At 39.1% G+C, this 19094-nt stretch overlaps 1 protein-coding gene across 1 annotated transcript in view; it reads right to left on the bottom strand.

The window, feature by feature from the left end:
• The window catches only part of LOC126115533 (pneumococcal serine-rich repeat protein-like), a 543274-nt gene that overhangs the window by 21666 nt on the left and 502514 nt on the right, over positions 1-19094 (bottom strand). Inside the window, exon 5 of the mRNA XM_049915031.1 lies at positions 15450-15681. Within this exon, the coding sequence (XP_049770988.1) occupies positions 15450-15681 (232 nt within the window). The remainder of the gene's footprint in view (positions 1-15449; positions 15682-19094) is intronic.

The raw sequence follows: 19094 nt of genomic DNA, 5'->3' as shown, positions 1-19094 counted from the left end.
CGAGAGGGCTGTACAAGCAATGCTCACACGCACAGCACAGCGGACACACCAGGAACCGCGGTGTTGGCCGTCGAATGGCGCTAGCTGCGCAGCATTTGTGCACCGCCGCCGTCAGTGTCAGCCAGTTTGCCGTGGCATACGGAGCTCCATCGCAGTCTTTAACACTGGTAGCATGCCGCGACAGCGTGGACGTGAACCGTATGTGCAGTTGACGGACTTTGAGCGAGGGCATATAGTGGGCATGCGGGAGGCCGGGTGGACGTACCGCCGAATTGCTCAACACGTGGGGCGTGAGGTCTCCACAGTACATCGATGTTGTCGCCAGTGGTCGGCGGAAGGTGCACGTGCCCGTCGACCTGGGACCGGACCGCAGCGACGCACGGATGCACGCCAAGACCGTAGGATCCTACGCAGTGCCGTAGGGGACCGCACCGCCACTTCCCAGCAAATTAGGGACACTGTTGCTCCTGGGGTATCGGCAAGGACCATTCGCAACCGTCTCCATGAAGCTGGGCTACGGTCCCGCACCCCGTTAGGCCGTCTTCCGCTCACGCCCCAACATCGTGCAGCCCGCCTCCAGTGGTGTCGCGACAGGCGTGAATGGAGGGACGAATGGAGACGTGTCGTCTTCAGCGATGAGAGTCGCTTCTGCCTTGGTGCCAATGATGGTCGTATGCGTGTTTGGCGCCGTGCAGGTGAGCGCCACAATCAGGACTGCACACGACCGAGGCACACAGGGCCAACACCCGGCATCATGGTGTGGGGAGCGATCTCCTACACTGGCCGTACACCACTGGTGATCGTCGAGGGGACACTGAATAGTGCACGGTACATCCAAACCGTCATCGAACCCATTGTTCTACCATTCCTAGACCGGCAAGGGAACTTGCTGTTCCAACAGGACAATGCAAGTCCGCATGTATCCCGTGCCACCCAACGTGCTCTAGAAGGTGTAAGTCAACTACCCTGGCCAGCAAGATCTCCGGATCTGTCCCCCATTGAGCATGTTTGGGACTGGATGAAGCGTCGTCTCACGCGGTCTGCACGTCCAGCACGAACGCTGGTCCATCTGAGGCGCCAGGTGGAAATGGCATGGCAAGCCGCTCCACAGGACTACATCCAGCATCTCTACGATCGTCTCCATGGGAGAATAGCAGCCTGCATTGCTGCGAAAGGTGGATATACACTGTACTAATGCCGACATTGTGCATGCTCTGTTGCCTGTGTCTATGTGCCTGTGGTTCTGTCAGTGTGATCATGTGATGTATCTGATCCCAGGAATGTGTCAATAAAGTTTCCCCTTCCTGGGACAATGAATTCACGGTGTTCTTATTTCAATTTCCAGGAGTGTATTAAATTTATCAAAGCAGACAGGAAGTCTCATGTACTATGCTTGAATCATCTCTTACAGAAATGTGTGGGGTACAGTTCTTGGGCAAGATAAACAGAGTGCAAAGGGGATTACAAAGAAAGGGCTTGTGGTGGCATCACGGAATGTCTCCACAAGAATGAGAGCAAAGATATTGCTGACTATACAATCAAATCGTTGCTTCAGCTGGAATGGTTACATTGTTGTTTATTCTCTTGCTTATTTTTTTCATGCAGGAGTGAATAAATGTTATCATTTATTAATTAATTTAACGGTGAGGAAGCTAATCTATCAACACGTTTCCTATATTGGTGACCCCCTCTCCCCCCAAAAACAAAACAAAAATTGCAAACGTATACTATCACACGCAATGGATGACAGAGATAAGCACTGGAAACTGGGATCAAGCCGGAGCAGAACTCACCTATCAACACTGGATGACCAGCTACAACTATCAATTCACTGACAAAAGAAACAAAAGATGAGAACTCACAAGATGTGAATATGTTATGCTGTACACACAAATGTTAGCTTCCCACATACTGCCCAATCCAACCATAGCTCTGGTTCTAACAAGCTGACTGTATATTTCAAAAGCATAGGGCATCCAATAACATTGATAAATTTAATATAGTGGTTTTACATATGGTCTTAGAAGTGGCAGAAGAAATAAAAGAAACTTTGTCACAGCCAAGTTACGCTGCACAGAGGGAAACTCTCATACAGTGTTAGTGTCACCAGAGCTGCAATTACAAACAGTTTTCGCAGATGATAATCTGGGCGACAAGTACCCTTCCAGCCAACATCTGCAGCTTCACTGTGGTACAGACAGACTTACCATTGCAAATCTCAGCAAAAAGGTAGACACTGTTGCAAACAATGTAGGTGAAATTTCCACACATACAAAAATCCACCACAAGGGTAAAGTGGAATTCAGAGGACATAGCCCATGAGCTTTAGTGCAAAAACATATGCTTATCCGCAAAAGTGAAAAATGCCTTTGCTGGGCAGGGCAATACTTCAGAAATGGACAAAGGAATTTACATGCAGACCATATATTCTCGAAGATGTCTCATAAAGCGAGCCTGGAGGAATTCCGACAGAGTCGTTATAAAGTGGAAGGAAGAGGGATGTAGGAAAAGGACTGACAACATTTAGGAAATGGGAAGAGTTCCTTTTCATTAATGTTTGTGTGTGTTTTCTCCCTCTGCTGTTTGATGCAGGGAAATACATTGCATGCTGTATTACATTTAAGTGCCAAAACACTGCTAAATCATTAGGTTGTCCAGCAACAGAAAGTGAAGTAGGAGAGAGTGAGGCAGACTGGATATGAACTACATCTTGTGGTGATTTTTACTCTCAAATGCCAGCATGGACTAAAAGTCTTGCAGTCTGAAGAAGAATTTGCTGCTTTTCATGGAAAGAGTATGCAAACAAAATACAATCAAAAAGTCTCAGTGCTCTATTTTGAAACAAAAGTAGCCTGAGACTCATGACACAGTTTTTACTCTTTATGAAAGAATGAGAACATTTATAAGGATTCAGTATCTGAATCAAGATGCAAACAATGAAGGAAAGTCCCACAAGGAGGAAGCAGCTGTGGACTACATCTTCATCCAGTAAATGACTATAGAAATCTGAAACGTGCTTCATTAACATCTACAGAAATCTGAAAGTGCTTCATTAACATCTGTTTCATCATAAAATGAGCAAGATATTTTTCATCTTAATTAACATTTATTTAATCCTAATGCATAATACATCTATCATGCCACTTTATTTGATTTGTCCAACCGTGTACTGAACAAAACCGAAAATAAAATGAATGAGTAAAATGCCACAGCACCTGTGGTGTGGCACATTTGCCATATAATCACACTGCTGCATTGCATTACACAGCGTCACCTTAATATCAAGGGGCTCCAGTGATTAGCAAGATTTTTGTCAGAATGCCTCCCCAATTTTAGTGTTCTCCATTTCAGTAGAGCAGCATGTCCAACACCTGCAGCAGCTTTTTCACTGCCTACAAGAGTATGTCATGATTATTAATAAAAATAAATATGAATTGGGAAAGCACGAGGTTAAATTCCAAGGATACTTCGTCTCGCAGTAGAACCTGTCACCACCACCCAAGCAAGTTGAAGCAGTATAACAGATGCCCCTTCCAACAACTGACAAGGGGCTCTGCAGATTCCTCGGAGTGTAGAATTATTATTGACATCACCTGCTTGACTTACTTGCCACCCAAAACACCCAATGGCATTATTCAAAATACTACAAGAAATCATAATATACTCTAGAGTCCAGAGGCTGTAGCAGCTTTCCATGACCTAAGGAAACATCTGTAATAAGCAATGCCAAACTGTAGTGAGCACAGCTCTTGAACAAAAAGTGAATGGCACGTGGCAGCCACTCACATTCTTTTGTAATAACTTAAAACATCAGCAGCAAAAGTGGACTGCTATTGATCAAGAATTGCTTGCTACCCACTTAACTGGGAAATATTTCCAGCACTCTGTCAAGTAGTGATACTTCATAATTTCTATGGGCCAGAAGCCACTACCAGATATCTTTCAGCAAGAGAGTCCAATCAGACCAACTATATCGCACAGTCTACAGCTGATATGGGTCCCACAACAGGAGAAAACAATCTTGTCACATATTTCCTATCCCAGAACTGTGCCAGTTTAATCACCAAATTAAGCGGGCATACTCTTGCACTGTCTTATATAGGAGCAGCAAACAGCATTGTGGCTCATATTTGTCAGTTTGGAGTGTGCAGGACAGATGTGCAATGTAGCAAAGGGGAGGCAGTGGCCCTACATACCAGAACAATATCGCTGTGAGGTTTTCAACAACCTGCGCAACCTAACCAAACCAGCAAAACCAGCAAAACCAGCAATCCCAGCCACAGCCACAGCCAAGATCGTATCTGACAAATTCATATGACCCAGGGTGAAACCTTATTGCACATGGATACTTACATGCCTGTTATATCAGTGTAGTAAGATCAGTAGGCATGTGTTTGCACTGATCACTCACTTTCCATAACAATCAGCAAGATTTTCACATATACATGTGGTCATAATGGGCCTGCTTCCATGCTGTTCAGGACAACTGTATTTACTCACAATCAGTCGTCATTTTACCAGGTGGCTGTAAGTCATCCAAACCCACGACATATCTGCCAAGACAGTCAAGACAGCGTTAGTGCACTCATGGTTCTGATGGTTTGGCATTACACTAAACAAAACCACAGGATGTGAAAGGAAATCTGAAAGCCAGCTTTTCCATGAACTTTAACTACTGTTTGGCTGCAGCCACCTCCACACTACAAGCTACTGTCCTGCTAGCAACTGGGTGGCAGAAAGGTTCCACCACATGCTCAAAAATGCCCTAATGTGTGGCCCCTCATTGTGGTCCAAAGTACTGCCTCCGATCATGCTAGGATTGAGACTGACAGGGAAGGAGGAAATACCATACTCTCCTGCACAATTATTCTATGACTAGCAACTGTGAGTTTCAGGAGAGTTAATCACTCCAGCTTCCCCATAGCTGGTTGCTCCTGAGCTATGTACACAGTTTGTGCAACAACTCAAAGCTAGAATGAAGAATGTTCAGCCTATCAACCCTGTCAGACATGGAGACTGGATGGTGTTTGAGCATAAAGATGCATAGAAGACAACCCTCGTGTGGCTCAGGGATGGTGCACTGTACCCCCTACTCATTTTCCAATACTATAGACCCTAGAGGGTAGTCTCAAGAGAAAGCCACAATTTCAGAATTAAGAACAGCGAACAGGAGACAGATTCAATAGAGTGGCTCAAACCACAGTCTATGAGTGAGTGCCCATGCCTTACTTAGCCTATGACATCACACTCCAACATGGAGGCTGACACTTCTGCAGACAATCTCACTAGCCCTGCACCAGTAGAGGACACCAAAGTGATACCCACAGAACAAGAGTAGCCCATAATTGTGTCAGCCATCTCCATGAGAACTGGCGGCCAAGTCAAGTTCAAGTTTAAGTTCCTCAATACAGCAGGCAATCGTTTTCAAAACCAGGGGGGCTGATGTGGCACCATCACAGACCAACTTCGGCACGAATGAGCACACTTCACTGATTATAAAACAGAACCATTGCATTCAGAACCATTGACATAGTTACACTGTTTGTTCTCTTTCCTACTGCTTCTCATGCAAAAGTGAATGTATGTTATCAGTTATTAACTCTGCTTATTTATGAGAAAATTATCTACCATACCAACTTTTCCACAGACTCAACAAAATGATCATAACAACATGATAAATTAAAGACATGAAAATATAAATATAAATGGCCAGTCAATTAATTAAACATCAAGGAACGTCAATACCACTAAAACTTCTAGAAGTGAGTAAGATCAAGGATATTCTAAAAATTAAGATTTTTACATATGTGCAGTATTTATGGGTTAACTCAGTAACCCAGTAGCACTGTTAACAGTTCCAAGCCCTGACACAGAAAGTGGGTTGGCAAGTCAAGACACTCCAGAAATATTTATTTATTTATTTCCAATTCTAATGATTCTGGTTGTATCAAGGGTGAACAATTACTACAAACCAGAAATCTAGCTTTATAAGCAGTATGGCACAATGAAAACAAATTATTACCAAAAGCGCCACATAATGAGGAATCCAATATCACGAAAATCCAAGCATTTTGAATTCCTAAAGAATCTCAAAAGCTTCTTAAAAACTTTTAACTCATCAGTACAAGGCAGTAAGATTAAATAAATGAAGCTCTTCAAGAAAATAAAGCTCTAGTACTAGCACTGCTATGTACTGTACTCCCTTTAAATGCAATGATTCTCCCCTCCCCCACCTCCCAAAAAATCGGTCTTCTGAGTGGTTCAGTGCAGTGTGCCAACCTTTTCATCCCTAAGTAGCATTTGCACCCAATTATATGTTGGACATATTCCAATCTCTGTCTTTTAGTACAGGTTTTACACTCTACAGCTCCCTCTAGCATCATCAAAATCATTTCCTGGTGTCTTAACACATGACCTATCATCCCTTCTTCTGGTTTGTCCTTTGCATGTGTTCCTTTCTTTGCCGATTCTGAAGAGAATTGGCAAATTCTCTATCAGTTCACCTACACTGCCTGAAAAAAAAAGTGTGAAGCGTCCAGAAGACATGGTCAATATAACTTTATACACACATACACCATCAGCAGGTGTGAAAACTATTAGAGATGCAATTCCCTGCAACAGGTATAACAGCCATCCGAGTGCATTAGTACTATACCAGACCTCATAGGATATATAAGACGCATGAACAGTATCAGCTGTTGAGTAACACTCGTGTGACTAGTGTCATCGACACCTGGTAGAGTTTGAAAGAGGCGTAACTGAGGGTCTCCATTGGCCAGCTGGTCAAATCACGCAATATTCAGATTTGTGAGGCACCCAGATGTGACAGTGGCCCAATACTGGACTGCTTGGTAATGTGAGGGCAGGGATAAATGTCATTGCAACAGTTACCCACCTTCTGTTCAACAGTAAAGATAAGATTTTAGAACAGAGCGGAATTTATAGAATTTCCTGTAATCTGTGTGCAAATTATATGAAGGTCAATCAGGTAGGGCTATAACTACTAGACTGACTGACAGTATGAACAGGGTTGCCACAAGTTTCCCCATGTGAAATTCCCTGATGTTTCCCCGATTTCCACACAAGTTTTAGGATTTCTTCCAGACAAATTTTGACATCTCAATGGTAAGTTACGACGTACGCTGACAATCTGTCTTTGCAGTTATGGTACAAGAAACAATAGTGCAAATGAGGAAATATCTAAAAAAAAACCTTGCAAGCAAATAGTATTCCCTGATGTGAGCAAAAATCTTAAGTACTAACATCAACATCTTTTGATATGAACAGTTTTTAGACGGAGAAAGCAAGCCAAATGGTAGATGTCTTTCATTAATACCACTGATATTATTTTATTTCAATAAAACCAAACACATCTAGGGAAAAAAACACACATTTTTCTTGGAGTTGCAAGACAGATTTAAAATACCTTCACTGATTTCAGAAATAACCTCAGAAAAAGTAAGCCTGTTGAAAGAAGAGTATGAGGCAGGGAATAATTGTATAAACCAACACTGCACCTGACCACCAATAAAATGCTGGTCTACTCTGTTCTTTATTGTCAGTTATTACCCACTGTATTATATCTATTATTTTACAGGTATTGCGTGATTTTCCTTTCGAGAAATATATGGGCACATAATGTACAAACTGCCAGTGACTGACACAATTTTCTTCTTCTTATCATCCATACTTTCTAACATATAAAGTGCTTTTGAAGTGCCAAATGTGCTAGAACAAATAACATGTCTATAAAATGCCACACTGTACTACATATGTATGGTGGGACAGTTGCAATTCCTGAAATCCATCACTCATGGCCTCTGGCCTGCCGAGGAGCACCGCAGTCCTGGATCCATGGAATTACTATGAAAATCTGCTGCATTACACCATACACAGACAGACCTGGCCTGTGGCACGTCGGTGAGACTAGATCTGACGGGCATGGTCTGTTCCTTAATAGGAACCGAATGGCTTCAGATCGGCAGGCCAGATTCATTACGGATACCTGCAAAAACGGTCTGTTGTTTTAGAATGTTGCGGAAATTCACTTGTGTGGCCAGCTACTCACGAGCCACAGACAGCGTCTCGATGAAATGAGACCATGGGCATCAATCCATGCAACAGATAACCTGTTCAAATACTCTGAGAATCAATAATAATGAGGATAGGTAGCAACTCACCATAAAGGTGATTGCTGAGCAGACAGGCATGTATATAAGACAATCATTCTCTCTCCACTAAATTTTCGGCCATAGCTTTTGTCAGAAAAAGAGAGTGCACACACATTCCCACAATCACTCAGACAGAACTCTTTCACACATGACTACAGTCCAAGGCCACTGCATCTACAGTGTCCAAGAATCAGATCCAAACAAGTTGCTCCTCATGCCTCCCGTCGGCAGCTGCTATGCTAGCGACAAGAAGTGGTGACAGCACTGACTGCAAGCTGAGGGGAGTGCTAGGAAGGGGAGAAGCAGTAGTAATGAGGGAGTAGGGAAGCGGTGCACATACTCGGCTGCACCCAGCCAGCAACGATGCAAGACACCTCAGTAAACAAACCATTTCATCTACTGAGACAAAAATGAGATTTTTCCAGTTTTTTCTCATATTTCCCTGATGTGTTTGAAATTCCCTAATATTCCATGATTTCCCTTATTTCCCGAACCTGTAGCAACCCTGATGAAATGAGTTGGAGACAGAGAAAGAAAGATTCCACATTTGCTGAACATGCTCTGAAAGAAAGTAATTCTTATGCTGTGAAATGTGATGTCCTCCATAAAGGAAATAAAGGGAGAAAACTAGCATTACTTGGAATTCTGGCTATTAATACATCCTGATCTGGTTCTTAATGAACAAACACAGTTCCATAATTCACCTTTAATAAAGTAGCCACCATTAGTTAATAAGCTTGTTATAACTGCTCCATACCCACATTCCATATATATCTTTCGTCCACTCTCTTTATTCAGTCTATTCATCACATTCACGAGTTTGTCCTTGCCAGTACTCACTTGCACAACATTTCTATATTATACACTCACATAGTTTTAATACTTGAATATATTGTAATATAAGATTCATTTGTTCTGTGTCTCTCTAGGTATTACACCATGTCGTGTTTTGTATCTCTAATATGTATAGAATGCCACATACCGTTGCAAAGTGTTCTTTTATACAGCTATGAACTCTCGCTGAAGTTGTGTGGAATACCTATTTAGCATTAAGTTATCCGATAAAGGCCTAAAAAGCCAAACGCCAGTTCACGACAAACTAATAAATACTATTGTGGCATGTTAATATGTTGCATTCATGTTATTAAGAGTCTCAGAAACTACTACGTCAGATTAAGGCCAATGTTGTAGACTAACAGACTTCTCTTGGCCAGGAATGCTCTCTTTTCCAGTGCTGTTTACATCCGCTTTGTTTTACTTGTCATCTGTTATTTTGTTTCCAATGTAAAATTTTAGTATAAAATGTATATTGCTTTTGAAGAGCAAAGCCCAAAAATGAGTCAGTTTCACACTACACAGCCATGAATGACAGACTGTTCACCAACCATGCATTGCATAAAACTAAACACACCTTAATTAATGCCTACACTCCAACAAATGATGAAAATCAGAAGGACCTGGAAAACACTGACAAATGCTGACCTTAAAACATCATGCGAAGATTCAACTGTTTGATTGTAATATAAGAGTTGTATTGGAAGAGAAGAACAGATACAAAGTTAAGCTCCAACGAAGATGTGCAATAGCACTTTGAGTTATGTGATAGTCATAACCTTCTATCACTCAAGCACTTTAATCATCTGGCCACAAGTCAAACAACATGGCAGTCACCAAACTCAATAACAGGAGTTCTCCAAATAGATTGTCTTGTTATATCTCAAGGGCAACAAAATCTGCAAGTAAATGTCAGAATCAAAAATGGTATATGGACTGACTGACCAAAATGTTTCAGTTCAGGTCTATCTCTCTTTACCAGAATTATGGAAGCTTACTTGTAAAGAAGCAATAAATTTTTATATAACACCATAATAAATATATGGTAGAAAAAAAATGCCAGAGGACTGAAAATTAACCTTGCTCAACAAAATGGTCAAGAGTACATCAAATAATAATTCTGAAAATATGTTGATTTACATGCCTGTATCTATGTATATTTTATAAAGATACACAGTTCCATCATGTGTCCTGTGTTACGTAACATGCCTACAGAAATGGGGATAACAATTAACAGTAACAATTTGTGAGGGTAACTTTGACCAACACCATGTCCAAAATAAAATTCTAAACATGTTACTCTAAACTGACTAGAATCAAAACAGGGCTCTGACAGCAGGATGGACCTTCATCTATCTTACTCCATTACACATTTGGAAGAATAATATATACAAAAACCGTGCAAAACACCTATAACTTCAGTACCAGCTTAAACCACCATGGACATCCCCAGTGGTTTAAATAAAAAAAGCAAGCACACATTAACTCTAGCATCTTGTGCTATGAAACACAGCCATAATGTTATAAGATTTTGAAATAGTAAGAGAACAATTAATGTGCTGAAAGTTCCCACACAAACAGGATTTCACAGATAGATTCGATAAAAGAAAGAGGAGGAGAAGAAAAAGAAAGCAAACCAAAGATCGCGGCCAATATAACCAAGTCAAATGTCAGACAGAACAAGAAAATGTGTTAGCATCTGGGCAAATGGACTGAAGCCAAAAAGGAGAGGCAGAAAAATGGCAATTGCTTTACAAACCATGTGAAATATTTAAAAACTGGCTTTCTGATAAATACCAGTATTCATCAGTACAACTGTGTCTTCAAACCAGTGCATCTAAGTGTCTCATTCCCTCTGCAAAATGTTTGATTAATCATAATGAAGAACGAAAAAAATCTTGCACAATATACTGGGCCCACATTACTAATGAAAATGGGATCCACACAAAAATTTAACAATAAGCATACAATCTGCAATAGGCAAAATTACAGTATAGTGCATAAACGCTAAGTTAATCTTTATGGCCACATACAAAGAAATGAACAATTTCACATGGGAGAAGGATGGATGCAGTATCTCCGACTCAATTGTTTCAAGTTTTTTAAGTTGTTACTTTCAATGTGTGAAAACACAATCTCTCTTGGTTCTCTTTTCCCTATTATTTCCTAATTATTATTATTATTATTATTATCTTTGACTTTTTTTTTCTCAGACTTAAATCTGGTTAAAAATGGAACGTGACGCGGACCTCGGTCAAGCGTGACTTCCTTGTAACTGTATGGTATATGTTATATTGCATTTAGGAACTTTCGGGTAATTGAACATGTATCAATAATTACAGATTTTTGTAGTTGTATATATATGTTTGGATGTAGCTGTATTGCATTGATGTACTGGTGGATATTGTGAGGTATGACTCCTGTAGTTGATAGTATAATTGGGATAATGTCGACTTTATCCTGATGCCACATGTCCTTGACTTCCTCAGCCAGTTGGATGTATTTTTCAATTTTTTCTCCTGTTTTCTTCTGTATATTTGTTGTGTTGGGTATGGATATTTCAATTAGTTGTGTTAATTTCTTCTTTTTATTGGTGAGTATGATGTCAGGCTTGTTATGTGGTGTTGTTTTATCTGTTATAATGGTTCTGTTCCAGTATAGTTTGTATTCATCATTCTCCAGTACATTTTGTGGTGCATACTTGTATGTGGGAACGTGTTGTTTTATTAGTTTATGTTTTATGGCAAGTTGTTGATGTATTATTTTTGCTACATTGTCATGTCTTCTGGGGTATTCTGTATTTGCTAGTATTGTACATCCGCTTGTGATGTGATCTACTGTTTCTATTTGTTGTTTGCAAAGTCTGCATTTATCTGTTGTGGTATTGGGATCTTTAATAATATGCTTGCTGTAATATCTGGTGTTTATTGTTTGATCCTGTATTGCGATCATGAATCCTTCCGTCTCACTGTATATATTGCCGTTTCTTAGCCATGTGTTGGATGCGTCTTGATCTATGTGTGGCTGTGTTAGATGATACGGGTGCTTGCCGTGTAGTGTTTTCTTTTTCCAATTTACTTTCTTTGTATCTGTTGATGTTATGTGATCTAAAGGGTTGTAGAAGTGGTTATGAAATTGCAATGGTGTAGCTGATGTATTTATATGAGTGATTGCTTTGTGTATTTTGCTAGTTTCTGCTCGTTCTAGAAAGAATTTTCTTAAATTGTCTACCTGTCCATAATGTAGGTTTTTTATATCTATAAATCCCCTTCCACCTTCCTTTCTGCTTAATGTGAATCTTTCTGTTGCTGAATGTATGTGATGTATTCTATATTTGTGGCATTGTGATCGTGTAAGTGTATTGAGTGCTTCTAGGTCTGTGTCACTCCATTTCACTACTCCAAATGAGTAGGTCAATACTGGTATAGCATAAGTATTTATAGCTTTTGTCTTGTTTATTGCTGTCAATTCTGTTTTCAGTATTTTTGTTAGTTTTTGTCTATATTTTTCTTTTAGTTCTTCTTTAATATTTGTATGATCTATTCCTATTTTTTGTCTGTATCCTAGGTATTTATAGGCATCTGTTTTTTCCATCGCTTCTATGCAGTCGCTGTGGTTATCCAATATGTAGTCTTCTTGTTTAGTGTGTTTGCCCTTGACTATGCTATTTTTCTTACATTTGTCTGTTCCAAAAGCCATATTTATATCATTGCTGAATACTTCTGTTATCTTTAGTAATTGGTTGAGTTGTTGATTTGTTGCTGCCAGTAGTTTTAGATCATCCATGTATAGCAAATGTGTGATTTTGTGTGGGTATGTTCCAGTAATATTGTATCCATAATTTGTATTATTTAGCATGTTGGATAGTGGGTTCAGAGCAAGACAGAACCAGAAAGGACTTAATGAGTCTCCTTGGTATATTCCACGCTTAATCTGTATTGGCTGTGATGTGATGTTATCTGAATTTGTTTGGATATTAAGTGTGGTTTTCCAGTTTTTCATTACTGTGTTTAGAAACTGTATCAATTTAGGATCTACTTTGTATATTTCCAATATCTGTAGTAACCATGAGTGGGGTACACTATCAAAGGCTTTTTGGTAATCAATGTATGCGTAGTGTAGGGACCTTTGTTTAGTTTTCGCTTGATATGTCACCTCTGTATCTATTATCAGTTGCTCTTTACATCCTCGTGCTCCTTTGCAGCAGCCTTTTTGTTCTTCATTTATAATTTTGTTCTGTGTTGTATGTGTCATTAATTTCTGTGTGATGACTGAAGTTAATATTTTGTATATTGTTGGTAGGCATGTTATGGGGCGATATTTAGCTGGGTTTGCTGTGTCTGCTTGATCTTTAGGTTTCAGATAGGTTATTCCATGTGCAAGTGTATCAGGGAATGTGTATGGGTCTGCAATGTAACTGTTAAATAATTTAGTTAGATGTGAATGTGTTGAGGTGAACTTCTTTAGCCAGTAATTTGCTATTTTATCATTTCCAGGGGCTTTCCAATTGTGTGTAGAATTAATTGCTCGGGTGACTTCATGTTGCAAAATTATCACTTCAGGCATTTGTGGTATCATCTTGTATGTGTCTGTTTCTGCTTGTATCCACCGTGCATGCCTGTTATGTTGTACCGGGTTTGACCATATGCTGCTCCAGAAGAGTTCCATGTCTGTTATGTTCGGTGGATTGTCTATTTTAATGTGTGTGTTATCCATTGTTTGGTAAAATCTCTTTTGGTTTGTGTTGAATGTTTGGTTTTGTTTCCTTCTATTTTCACTTTTTTTGTATCTTCTAAGTCGTTTGGCCAATGCTTGCAATTTCTGCTTTTTTTCATCTAATTGCTCTGTTGCTTCTTGTTGTGAGATTTTACCTAACCTTTTTCGTTTTTTGTCTGATATTTCATTTCTTATAAATTGTGTTAGCTGTCCGATGTCTTTTCTCAGTTTTTCTATTCTGATCTGTAGCCTGTGTTGCCATGCTGGTTTTGTGGGTTTCTTCTGTGTGTTGGTTTGTTCTGATCTCTGCCTAGTGTGTATATTTAGTGTAGTGAGTGCTCCTATATAAACCAGTAGTTGTAACTCTTCCATAGTTGTGTTTTCATTTATTTTGTTGTGTATGATTGTGTTGATAGTTTTTATTGTTGTTTCGACTTGTGTGTTATTTGGCGGTCTATGCAGGAATGGTCTAATGTCTGTATTTGTGTCTTTGTATTCTATATATGTCAGCTGAAATTTCTCTTCTATGTCTAACACATGTGTCTCTTCGTGTTCTATTTGTGCTTGTTCTGGTGGCTGTCTTAAGATTTCGTTTTCCTCTGATTGTTTAATTGATGCGTGTTGGTCTTTGTTTGTTTGCTCTGGGATGTTTGAGTCCATTACTGTGTTTTCTTCGTCTTCTGATTGCACATTATTTTGTTCCAGTATTTGTTGTACTTGTTGTTTGATGTTTTCTAATTCTGACTGGGGTATCCTGTTATTTTTTATTATTACACGGATCTGATCAGCTAGCCGTTGTTCTGTTAAAAATTTTAATTCCGGGTATCTGGTAATAAATGTTGTGTATACTTGTGATCTGTATCCAGTTGTGTTGGTTCCTAGGTTTGTTGCTTGGTAATAACAGAACATGAGGTGTCGATTGACTTCATCTGACCATCTCATCCTCTGTCTTTGTTTTCCTTCTAGGGTGGTTGCAGGAAGCATATCCTGCAAAACACCTCTATTTGGATTTAAATCATTTTCCAGTTGGCTAGCAGTGTCGTTACCATTGTGGGCGGGCATAGGGTTCAAGCGTCGTCCCCGACCATGACGGCGCTTGTCCGAGGCTTCTTTAGTTCTGTCCTGAACCAAGTAATCACACTAAAAGGGGGGTTAGCCCTATTAGTGGTTTGTTCTTTTCGTCGCCTTTTACGACTGGCAGAACATACCGGAGGCCTATTCTTCTCCCGGGCCTCCACGGGGTTTATTATTATTATTATTATTATTATTATTATTATTATTATTATTATTATTATTATTATTATTATGTTATCATCCTTCCTTTGATAATTTTCTCTCTTCACATTTTCTAACCCATCTTGATCTCCTTTCCACTTTCACTGGATTACAGGAAATTTTATCTGCTTCCTCTCCAAAGCTGTTCCATTTTGTTTTCCTTTTTGGGCTAAATATCCATTTCTATTACCAACAAAAATTAATATGATAGTGAGAAGGAAAACATAACTGGTCGAAACTATGATTCTTATTAGTTACAAAACCAATACTTTTGAATACTTTAAGTAAACTGTATAAATGTCTTTCCAGACAACAGATTACACTTTAAAGAAAGCCATAATGTAGAAATGAAAGTCCTACTCTCTATAATGTGGCACTATTATTGCTGCAAGCTGAAACTTCACAACCTGTGTACTCCATCTTCTAGCCTTCTAAATGTTTTATTCAATATACCTTTGGAAACAGAGCCAGTAGCTGCTGACTGTTGATTCTGTGCTCGTCTTGAGCCTCGTCCACTATTGCCCCTGCCAGCAGTTCTTGGTGGGCTACCCGATGAGCTGCAGCGACTGGGTGGTGAAGACGTGCCACGCATCATGTTTTCGTCCACTGGCAGATTGGACATGTCAGTATCCACTGCTGCTGGACCGCAGTTCTCAGGACTAACTCCAGCTTCAATCATCAGCACCTTTGGAGAGAAAAAAAGTAAACCTCAGAATGAGACAATCTGATTAGCATGTGTTCTATAAAAATCATATATGCAATTAAACATATGAAAACCGAGCTGTGGAAGGTGGATCCTGTGTTTTTCCCCTAAATTCGAAAGTAAAAGACAGAAAAGTGCCCTCAAAATACTAAAGTATTTTGAAAGTGAACAAAACTAACTCCTATATGTAAATTTTCCAACATTACATGCAACAATATACTGCTTAATGATAGCAAATGTCAAAATCTGAATATATAGATGACTGTGGCAAACAATACTATTGAAAAATCAGTAGTAATTATTCTCATGATATTTCGAGGCAACAGAAACAGTTAAGTATTACTTCACTCACATTGAATGGGTGTCAAATGCATGTAATATTCCAAATGACTGAATCAGCTGACGTGAAATGGAACAGTTAGTTTTCTTAATTTTCATCACTAAAACAACTACTTTTATGAACCTCCAGCACAATGCAGGAAGAATGGCCAGCAACTTACTTTTATTAATACTATCTGTAATTCTGTCACAGTTACAATGAGAAATCTCCTTTATTTGCTGTAACTAGTTTCAGACATGACATCCATTATCGATCACCTTCATAGAAAGTATTGAAACCTACTACAACCTGTACATTCACAAACAGCCACAATCATGAGCGCCATATATAAAATCATCTACAACAAATTACCAGTGCTACTTGCCACAGCAAATGTGTAACTTCATGTGTCAGTTTTCCTGATGCTGTGTGGCAAGAAGCACTAATATGTTTAGATGATTTTGTACATGTTGCTCAAAACTGCCAATTGCAGTTATCTGCAAATATACTGGTTGTAGTATGTTTCAACACTTGCAATGAAAGTGATGGTTTGCTAATGGGACATTGTGTCCAAAACTAGTCCCTGCAAATTTTGTTTAAAGGAAATCAAGTGACATATACAGCTTTTCCATGAACCAAGATAAATAACTGAGGTGAAAATAATGAACAAAAATAGAAATCTGTTCTCAGCAGAGAAATGATTGAGGCCAAATTTTTAATAATCTATAAACAAAGCTAAAATACAGTTAAATCCCTTACTTCAAAACATGATTTTCAACACCATATATTACCCAATCGTAATCACAAGAGATCATCCACTGCAAAAGACTTGAGGTTTCCTGCACAGGAATACTCAGCAGGGTCAAACTTGCATGAAATTAAAACCTAATTTGATAACATTGTCAGAAGCCCTAGCAATATTTTTACTTTCTTAAGGGGTCAGCAAAATTTACTGCTGTGTGTTTCATGAATATCCAATTCAGTTTGGATCTTTCTCTTTCTAGAATCACAGATACATGCACTTGTGAGTTCATCCTCCAAGTTTCTCACATGTGCCACCTTTCATCTGATGACCAAATGAAAAACTGAAGTGCTCCCAAAAATTCTTTCTATGGAGTTACAGGGTATATATGCGGACGGGGGAGGGGGCAGGGGGGGGGGGGGGGGGGGGCGAGACAATGCGTTCTGGAAAGATCACTGATGTGCAGCACAGCAACATACAGAATTTATATAAACATAAATTCCCCAAATACAGTACAGCATGGTAGCTTCCAAAGCACTGAAATCAAGACTGCGAGACACTTACATCAGCCTACCACAGCTCATGCCACATGATCTTGTCAGCCAATGACAGCAGCTGTTAAGGACATAGGAACACATGGTGTATTCAGCCAATAGCAACCTAACAGTTAAGTAGTATGAACACACAAATACGTAATGTTAAAGGTTTAAATTAATATAAACACAGTATAGCTATAAGGGAAGCAAGCTTTCACAATTTTTCAAAAATTTTTTGCTGCTTTTTTTTCTGAGGGTGCACTTAGTCAGGATCCTACGAGCATGGTTTAAACTGCAGCAGCTGAATATTTCTGACAAGCAGTGCATCTAACGCTTCATTGGTTACCTGGCTGAATACATGTTCTGTCAAGCACTTTGTCTCCTTCATAGGAAAAACAAATTATGTCTGAAACTACTGAAGAATTCACTTCACACTTTTTGTTTTAGGACAATTATAGTTTTTGCCATTGACACTACGTAATATGTAATCTATGAAAGAACTTAAACTAATAAGAAAATCTAATCTTGAAACTTCATCTCTTTTTTTAACAAGTGTTACCCTTTAAGATATATCAATGGTTGGTCTCCTGGCCTCAAATTTTTCTACGTGGCTGGTCCTTAGTTTTAAGTTTTGACTTAAGGAATTCATCATACATTCTCCCACATAGCATAACTCATCTCATGTAAAAGGAAATTTACTTTGAAAGCAATGTTTCTCAAACCACCATCCACAGTATTTTCCCAAGACCTGCTAGAAATGTAAAGAGCTGTGATGTCACGCTCACTGAAATGAGGCACACGAGAAAGATGCCTCAGAAGTAGTTTGTTGTTTACGAAGTATTACATAGCCTTTGACACATTTTGCTCTCGGCAGATGCTTGTATGTGTACTGTGTTTTGCTGTTTTAAATGGTGCATTTTCTTTGCAACTAAAATTTTATTCTAGTGTTACTTTCTCGTTTATGTTTTACTGCTAATTTTAAAAATGTACCTGAGAAGTCAGCCAATGAAAAATTCCTGAAATTCTAAAAGATTCCCATGTTTTTCCCAGAATTCTCCCAGATGAAAAAATTCCCAGGTTTTTCCCAGATTTGTCAGTTGCCCCGGGGTGTACACATCCTGAAGTCATGCTCAAGTATACCTTTTGGAGCACCATTAAAATGCTTTATTACCTTAGCCTGTAATGTGTGTCTGTGGCAAAGACTTGCTATGCAGCTCTATCAAATAAGTAACACTCAGAAATTTTAGAAGGCCACATATTTTTTCCACACATGTCCTGTAGAATTTAGTCTTTAGAGTAGTAACTGGCAGACGCAGGTGACCCATTTTTGTGAAACACTGTGGGGACCTATGAATGCACTTTTATATACTCCAATACAGTTATCATTTGGAATCACAACATATTCAAAAACACACATTTTTTTCCAAAATTCCTGATCTCAAAACCTGTTCTTTTAAGAAGTCTCTGTTTACAATCTGTAGCAACAATGAGTCCTTGCAGACAATTTGAAATTTCATCCTCAGTTTTCACAAATTTGAAAAAATTCCATTTTGTTCTGATTCCTGTATGCAGTCACAAGACAATTTCAAAATTCTTTGATCTTTTCACACGCTTGCATGATCACGAGTGCAAGATTTTTAAGATATTTCACTGAAAACAAGATTTAAAAACCTGTCAATCACCACAATTACTAAGACCTCATGATTTTTAAAAATAAAATTTTCAATAAAGTCACTTTCTACAATTGGAGACCAAGACAAATCATAGAGAAAATAACCGAAAACATCAAACAATTGTT

This window comes from Schistocerca cancellata, chromosome 1 (assembly GCF_023864275.1).
Source record: "Schistocerca cancellata isolate TAMUIC-IGC-003103 chromosome 1, iqSchCanc2.1, whole genome shotgun sequence".
NCBI lineage: Eukaryota > Metazoa > Arthropoda > Insecta > Orthoptera > Acrididae > Schistocerca > Schistocerca cancellata.
Note: the sequence above shows the minus strand (reverse complement) of the source record. Positions and strands in the feature narration are given on the sequence as shown.